At 35.8% G+C, this 8,566-nt stretch overlaps 1 protein-coding gene across 4 annotated transcripts; it reads left to right on the forward strand.

The window, feature by feature from the left end:
• Window positions 1-145: 145 nt before the first annotated feature.
• LOC132045232 (receptor-like serine/threonine-protein kinase NCRK) lies at window positions 146-8,566 on the forward strand. 4 transcript variants are annotated; one of them, XM_059435782.1, is made up of 11 exons: window positions 146-163; window positions 2,224-2,266; window positions 2,893-2,979; window positions 3,248-3,358; window positions 3,935-4,045; window positions 4,251-4,523; window positions 4,721-4,962; window positions 5,065-5,361; window positions 5,902-6,138; window positions 6,339-6,566; window positions 7,891-8,566. In XM_059435782.1, exons 3-11 carry the CDS (start codon window positions 2,910-2,912, stop codon window positions 8,215-8,217), a joined length of 1,896 nt encoding a protein of 631 aa, XP_059291765.1. In that variant the 5' UTR covers window positions 146-163; window positions 2,224-2,266; window positions 2,893-2,909; the 3' UTR covers window positions 8,218-8,566. The 4 variants fall into 4 exon arrangements, with proteins under 4 accessions (XP_059291765.1, XP_059291764.1, XP_059291762.1 ...); XM_059435781.1 differs by lacking the exon at window positions 146-163 and adding an exon at window positions 383-478; XM_059435779.1 differs by lacking the exon at window positions 146-163 and adding an exon at window positions 1,037-1,479.

An 8,566-nucleotide genomic window follows, 5' to 3' on the forward strand; every position in this document is an offset into this window, starting at 1 on the left:
ATATATACACTTAATACAAAGAACTCTGCTGTTAGTTGATGTTGCAGGCCAGGCCACAACAGCTTTTTAAGTAGTTTCTATCAACCCCATAAAATGTCTTGGAAGCAAAGTCTTTTCTAACCGTTGGTATACATGTACCACGGTTGGACTTTCCCAAATATTGGTAGACTTTACTATTTCTAGCATACCATTTGTGTCTAAAATTGTACTCCCTCCATCCCGTCCAATTTAAGTGTCTTATTTTTTTCATCTAGCGTACCATAGTTGGACTTTTCAAGAAATTGGTAGACTTTACTATTTCTAGTATACCATTTGTGTCTAAAATGTATCTTATCCGGTTAAACCAGTTATAATTTACCTTTACCAGGCCACAACAGCTTTTTAAGTAGTTTCTATCAACCCCATAAAGTGTCTTGGAAGCAAAGTCATTTCTAACCGTTGGTATACATGTACCACGGTTGGACTTTCCCAAATATTGGTAGACTTTACTATTTCTAGCATACCAATATTTAAAATTGTACTCCTCCAAAAAGTGCCAGTATCATAGTTGGACTTTTCAAGAAATTGGTAGACTTTACTATTTCTAGTATACCATTTGTGTCTAAAATGTACTCATGTCCGATTCATTTAAGTAATTTTTCTGAATTTGAGGTAGAAAAAGTGAACAATTGATGTTGAGGTGTGTTTTGTTAACTAGTTTGTAATACTTTAGGTAGAAAACTCTTACGAGGAAATTAAAAAAAGAAGAAGTGATGTTTGAGGTGTGTTTTTGACCCTTAACTCATTAAATTAATGACTTGTGAAGCTGATAAGATACACCCAATAATTAGTTTGCTACTATATTAACAATGTATTTGTTACTGGTTAATATTATACTGCTTTGATTGTTAGACAAGTCTCTTTCTGATTTGAGATTGGGTTGCTTTACTATTTCTAGTATACATATATGGTTGAAATGTACAAAATTAATGACCTGTGAAGCTGGTTAGATACACTCAATAATTAGTTTGTTATTGTATTAACAATGTATTTGTAGTACTAGTTAGTTTTATACTGCTTTGATTGTTGACAAGTCTCTTTCTGATTTGAAATTGAGTTGCTTTCATGGAGTTTGGTTTTAGCTTTATATAATTTAATATTTTTCTATCTAACGGACCTTTTTCTTTTAAAAGTGAGTTTTTTCTTTTTCTTGGATGTATGTTATAGAAAACCAAATGTACTTGTCTTAGGTGTCTGCTGTCCGATGACTGGTTTTTGTTATCTTTTTGGCCTTTCTATTCTTAATGTGTGATGGGTCTAACATATATGGTGAATAAGCATAGCTGTGATACCCTCTGAGTGTGATGCAGTTTTCAGCTAATGTGAGTAAGTTGTGAGGATAAGATTTTCTTGCTCTCTTGGTCTAAATTCTTGCTTTGATCACAAAATTTGACTCATCTGATACGGAGCACGTGGCTGGTGTACAATTCAAGAAACTTGGTAGGATATACATGTTGTTGATTGCTGCCTTAGGTGGAAGTTGAATTGATTTTTGTTCTTAACTGAGATTGTCTAGGCTTATGCTTCTACCTTTGTGCATACGGAATTGTATTTTTCCTGCCAAATGTTAGGACTTGGTGTCATCTTAATTGTCTGATGTAACTGCAGTGTCAAAATGTTAGATGGTTTGCACGTGCAAGCTCTTTGAACACTGTATTTACACCTGTTAGTTGAGCATCACTTTCTCTCAGGAGACTATCTATTCAGGCTTCATTGATGATAATTTACAAGTTTCTATAATGGGTTATAATTTGAAGTTCAAACCTACTTACATTTGTTGGCCTACCGTCTATTAAATCCTAACTATCATATAGTACAAATCATCCATGACACTCTTCCTGCTCCATTATTTATGATTAGTATAATTCCAGCTTTTGATCTTCCTACTCCATTTGAGTCTAATTGTCATGTTAGACCAATAGAACAACGCCACTTGCTTAAAACTTGGAGAGCAAAAATCTAAAAATTGTTTCCAGGCTGTTCTCTTTGTCTTTTCTCTTGCACTGAAAGACAATTTGTGGATAATATGAAATCTTCTCATTCCCCTGTCTTTTCTCTTTGTACCAGAATATTGATTTATGGATGACATTATATATGTCATTTGGTGCACTTATAATAATTTTAATTGGATTTATGTTGTGTAATTGATATACAATGTAATGATTTGGCATTGCCTTCCTGCAGAATGGTCCTTGAGATGAAGCTTTCATGAATGAACTACTCTTTGGTAAGATATCTCTTTATTCATTATTTTGAAATATTTAAATTGTTACCAACAGCTTTTACAACGTTCTCGAGGATTTATGTTGAATTAGTTCAAGTTTACTTAGTAGGTAGAATATGCTTTCAAACATCTCAAGACTTGATGGTTTGAACCTCAAAGAACATGCACAACTAACATGGAAGACTTGGATTTTTTTTTTTTTTAAATTTGTATGATCTATATCCTTTGCTTAGTTCGTAGCATCTCACTAAGACTTGATGGTTTGAAGGATCAGTAAAAAGATATAATTTACTGAGATTTAAGTTTTACACGTTCTAAATTAATCTTTATTTTTAATTTTATCGGATGTCTGCGAAGGGACAAATTAATCTTTTACATTCAACTATATGTTAAATAAATATTGTGATGGAACGGTTTAGACTTTCTATTCCATTCAAAAGTAGTTGTTGGTTCTCCCAGAACTCACTTCTGTTATTTCATTTGCGAATTTCATTCTTCTACTTATGCTGTTGTCAGTCTTACAGTTGGTTGTAATACTTCAATGGTCCTTACTCTGAATTATAATATGTTCATGGCTTCTATCACTTTTTCCCCCTCTTTTATCTTTCATTCTTGGCATTTTAATTCAGTGATTTGACAACACGAAATGAGGGTTGGAAAGGAAGCTGCAATTGCTTTCATCATTAGCTTGGTCTGGATACAGCAAATTGTTGGCGGTGAGTATTTTTGTTGGGAGCATTACCGATCGCCTCCTTCCAGTTCCTTCTTTGAGAGTCTACAGACTGCATATTAGAGTAGCCTTTCCCTTTTCAGGACATGTACTTCACTTCTAGCTGAATCCAATTGGTTTAGCAGTAAAGAGTTTAGAGTTCTATTATTGACACTCTAAATTTGTATTAGAGTTTGTTTCACAGAATGAAACAATGTAAATTCCCTTTTAAATGTACATGCAGAAAATTGAAACTTTGTCTATCTCTTTATCAGATGAAGAAGGGCGTAATGCATCAGTAACAAGTAAATGGACCTGCAGCTGTCACGCCAACCCGAGTTTTGCTGTTCCAGTAAACTGTTCTTCATCCTGTGATTGCACTATTGGTATGATTTCCTTTCCCCTGTTTTTGAAAGTTTTTTGCTGCAGTGCTGTGTCACAGTTGCTGTAGTGTTTGGACTGGTAATACTTATTTGAAGCAAGTTTCATGTGATGTCATCCTCATGAACTGAGATGGAGCCAATTGCTTCTGGATGTTGTAAACAGTGTCGTAAGATAGGAATAGTATAGGAAGCTTACTGCTCATATAACAGTAATGCTGATCTTCACACATGCTTTGCTATTTGTTCTGTGGTTGTATTCTCGATAATTGTTCTCCTTTCCAAACTAACTGCCAGCTGCAACTTCTAAAATATGATAGAACTGCATTGGTACTTCGAATTTGATCGGAAGAATTCAGTTCCAAATATGCAAGGAGATTTTGGTTTAAATAGTTGTTTCTAACAGATTTTGTGAATAAACTCTCCTCTAAGAATCAACAGTCTTCAACTGTATGTTGTATGATTTTCTTTTGAAAACTTGAGATAACTCTTTTTTTCTTACATGTTGATTTTGTCATATGCAGGATCATACAATGTAAAAAGGTTAACTCTGCACTGATTTCGTCTTATGCATTTTTGCAGACAAATCAAGCAAGAACAGATGGATATGTATATGTGCAGCTGATGGGTTGCCTAGAGTGGCTGCTGATCGTAATGATAGCAGCTGTTTTACAGCCTGTGATTGTCGTTATGGTATTTTTCTACATGTCTGATCTCTGAAACAATTCAATCAAATGAGTGATTTATTGCATAAACTGTTTGTTGCTATAAAAACTGCAGACCAATAATTTTTGCTGATTCTTTGTCCTTGATAGTGAATCTGTTTAAAGCCGTCCATTGGATTCAGCTTAGCTAACAGGTTTAAACAATTGATTAATTATGTGTTTGCTTCTGATAGGAACTCAGCTTGAAATGCAGTCTGCAAAGAAGAAGATATCCAGCAAAGTTATTTTGGTCATTCTCTTATTATGTGCTACCGTCATAACTCTTGGTTTTGTTGCTGCTTCGATGTTGTGCTATGCCTATAGAAAGGATAAATATTCTATTCAACGACCTCTATTTTCATCCGACAAAGAAACAAGTTGCAACAGTGCTACGAACTTAATACTAAGCCCAGGAACTTCAATTGGAGAACATGGAGGATACACAGGTTCCTCCAACTGTGTTGCAGGTAAACCTGGATTTCCTTAAATGATTTGAGTAGGATCTTCAATTGAAATTACAGATGTTTTAATGTATTACGTTGTGCTTAGGATTAATTTTCAAGCGATTTACTCTTAGAATCCTTAAGAGGGCTTTTGTTATGTAGTATTAGCTTCCTGATATCAAGAATTGGCTTAACTTCTCTCTGAAATTTTTATCCTGTAGGTTGTGTTCCCAAAGCATCCAGTTTTTTCAAAAGAAAACAGGAAGTGTTTTACGGAACGATTATTCAATTTTCTTATGCTGACTTAGAGAGTGCAACCAATAAGTTCTCTGATTCTAATTTGATTGGGGTGGGAGCAAGCAGCCGTGTATACCGTGGTTATTTCAAAGATGGAAAAACTGTGGCAATTAAGCGGATTAAAACTCAGGCAGGGCGGGACGCTGACTCTGCTTTCTTGACAGAGGTAATACCTACAAGTATCATTCACTTTATATGTTAGTTGGGAGCCTTAACACATCTGGATACATAATGAAAAGGTTATTTAAATATTCTTTTGATTTTCCAGATAGAACTCATATCAAGACTTCATCATCGTCATGTTGTTCCGTTGCTTGGCTACTGCTCTGAGCACCATGGGAAACATGCGGAGAGGCTGCTAGTTTTCGAATTCATGGAAAATGGCAATCTGAGAGATTGTCTGGATGGGGCTTCAGGGAGACATCTGGATTGGAGCACACGGGTCGCAGTTGCTTTTGGAGCTGCACGTGGCTTGGAGTATCTCCATGAAGCAGCTGCACCAAGAATTTTACACCGAGATGTTAAATCTACTAACGTTCTATTGGATGATAACTATACAGCAAAGGTAAATAGAAAGTCTTAAATGTAAAAGATGAGGTGCATCCCCCAAAATTTAATAAATAGGAAAATTTGTATGTTGAACAATAAGTGGGCAACATGCTAGACAGTTTCTACTTACCAAATAGATACTGAGGAAATGGTCAGCTTCAATTCTTTTTGGAATGCAGCATTTGAGTTTAATTGATTGTGCTTTTGTTTAGCCATTATAATTGGTTGCCTCCAATGCTGATTCACATTGGTGGAAGAAATGAGCTGTTATCTCCTTATGATCTTAGGCAATCCTCACTTCTTGATCTTAGGGTTGAATTACGCCCGAGATCCATTTCTCATTATGTCATCAGATCATGCAGAGGTCTCCGGTTCAAGTTACACCGCCACCCATTAGATGAGATGGTCACACACTTTAACGCCGTTTAGACTACAATCTTTTTATGATTGCCAGATTTAATAACTACTTCAAATTGCAAATCATCTCATTTTCCGTTATTACTTTCCTCATGTAATATCCCACTTTGTCTTTGACTACCTGAATATACGTGTGCAGATTACTGATCTTGGCATGGCAAAGCACCTCCAAAATGATGGTATTCCTAGCTGTTCCAATTCTCCTGCTCGGATGCAGGGGACATTTGGCTATTTTGCACCTGAATATGCAATTGTTGGAAGAGCTTCTCTGAAGTCGGATGTTTTTAGTTTTGGGGTTGTGCTCCTTGAACTGATTACTGGACGGCAACCAATCCATAAGTCAGCCAACAAAGCAGAAGAGAGCCTCGTGATATGGGTATGGAAAGTTAATGAAACATTTTTTCCCCCTTTCTCCATTTTGCTTAGACTTTCTACTTATTTTTTATGGGAAGAGGAGCATTGAATTGGAAAGTTTATGTTCTCAGATTCCTTTGCAAAGCTTCGTCGTCTCTCAACCCTTAATCTCACGTAATAACAAAAAGATAATGGTGATTACTAATTTTCATCTAAATACAGGCCACCCCTCGTCTGCTAGACAGTAAACGTGTAGTCTCAGAATTGCCAGATCCAAATCTGAAAGGGGAATTTGAAGAAGAAGAATTGCAGGTAATGGCTTACTTGGCTAAGGAGTGTCTTCTATTGGACCCAGATTCTCGGCCAACTATGAGTGAGGTTGTTCAAATCTTGTCAACTATTGCACCCGAAACATCTAAAAGGAAACACTTTTCAAGAGATGACTTCAAGGTATCTGAGCAAACTTATTCTGCTTTTCTGTTGCCAATGGAATTAACATGCTTTTTATTTGCCATTTTATGTTCGCATAGATGTTTGATTGATCTGTGTTGATTTCACAAACAGATAAACATTACCAATTATTTGTATACATATATTATAGATTTCTAAAAGGGGTAAAAATATTAGGTGCTTATATCCAATGTACATATACGTTCGGATTTAGAAGAAACTACATGTAGCTGAAAATTATGCTTTCTGGACATATGAAAATTGAAGCTCCACATGAGATGTTAAAATGCTATAATATTATCATGCTTTATGAAATGTTAGGAATGCTTCATAGGTTCAAACGCACCATAGGCAATAATCTGGTATTTAAGTGGAAAAGGATAGAGGGGCGGGGCCATTATTCACCGAGTTTCAAACCATGTGCCACTGGCCGTCGAGGATTCCTCGGTTATCAAAAAAAGTTTGGAATGAGAACACTATTGTCCCCAGGAAGATCACTTAGGTGACACTTGACACCAGTCTAGATTTCCTTTTCTGGTGCAGTTGATTTCCTTTGTCATTATAGGTTGTTTGAGCATCACATGGTTGTTTACGTGCAAGTCCAGTTTTTGTTGTAATCCATACAAACGTAGAGACAACTTTATGCAGAAGTAAGGGGCTGGGCATAAATACTGAAACCGAAAAACCGGACCGAACCGAACTTCAAAAAACCGAAACCGAAAGAACCGAATGCCCACCGAAATTTAGTACATTGCCCAAAAAATTAAAATAGTCCAGGCCCATTAAGTTTAAGCCCAAAAAAAAATCCAATTGCAACAAGCCCTCTTTTGCTTTTTTATCCCTAATTTTCCACTTCAATTGAGAAAATCAAATATCCTTAACAAAGAAAGGTAACTAGGATGTGTCTTTAGAATTAATGTATGTCCTTTATGTGTTTTCTTAATTATTCTTACGGTATATATATAACACCTAGTAATCCTATATCATAGTTATGGTTTTCTGTTCTTGTGTATCCTGTTTGTTTGATTTTGATTTCAATTTATCAGTTTTATGTTTTATTGCTTTTGAGAATATGAATTAGTGTAAATGGAATCGCTTCTAATATCATATCAAAAAAACCGAATTGAAAAAACCGAAACCGAACCGAACTTCAAAAAACCGAAACCGAAAACGAAGAGACCTTCAAAAACCGAAACCGAAATAGCCGAACTGAACGCCCACCCCAGAGTAACAAGTAGATCCCATACAGTAGATGTTTTGAATTTTGATATATAATAAATATTGGATCACACTGAGACCTGCTACAACTCTGTACATTATACAGGAATCATTCAGTTATGACAACAAGAGTTATGGAGAAAGTTCTGGCTTTGTTGAAGTCGAGGAGATCAAGCAAATAACATCTGAGAATCGCTCAGCTCACTGCTCGTTGCCAAATTGCGAGTTCAGTCATTGTGTCGAAATTAGTGATGCGAGAGAACAAGTTATTCCAGCTGCATATGTTGAGAAACTGCTCCTCCCAAGCTCAAATTCCAAATGTTGGAGCTCACATGATGATGAATCAGTTGATTTAACTGAACCACGGTTTGAGAAATTTCATATGCCAACTGTTAGATCCCCAGGAAACAACATGGATGCTGTAGGAAAATAGCTGATTTCATTTCTTTCACCTTTGGTTGCTTGAGGACATATCAAAAGGTGTTAGGGAGTGATGGTTTACTCATGTTTTCACGTCTTAGAGAATCACGGGTTGGTAAATGATTACACATACAAGGCAGTTGATTTCATTTTTTCAATTGATGTAAACAAGTTTACGAGGAATTTCCTACTCTTCTTTCTTTTGTAAATGATCCTAGTTAGATATGCAGGTATAGAAAGAGAAAAAAAAAGAGATACAAATTTAAACATGCTTTATTGCAACAAGTTGGAACTTGTAAAACCTTTGAACTCATTTTACAATTGCAGTTGATCCATCAATGTTGAACTGTCCAGTACAGTAA

The sequence above is a fragment of the Lycium ferocissimum genome, unplaced genomic scaffold (genome assembly GCF_029784015.1).
Source record: "Lycium ferocissimum isolate CSIRO_LF1 unplaced genomic scaffold, AGI_CSIRO_Lferr_CH_V1 ctg638, whole genome shotgun sequence".
Lineage (NCBI taxonomy): Eukaryota > Viridiplantae > Streptophyta > Magnoliopsida > Solanales > Solanaceae > Lycium > Lycium ferocissimum.

Bases quoted from the DNA above. Each gene is read 5' to 3' on its own strand.
- LOC132045232 (XM_059435782.1), top strand. From the start codon at position 2,910: ATGAGGGTTGGAAAGGAAGCTGCAATTGCTTTCATCATTAGCTTGGTC. The intron at 3,359-3,934 runs GTATGATTTCCT...GCATTTTTGCAG, and splicing joins ATCCTGTGATTGCACTATTG to ACAAATCAAGCAAGAACAGA. The intron at 5,362-5,901 runs GTAAATAGAAAG...ATACGTGTGCAG, and splicing joins ATGATAACTATACAGCAAAG to ATTACTGATCTTGGCATGGC.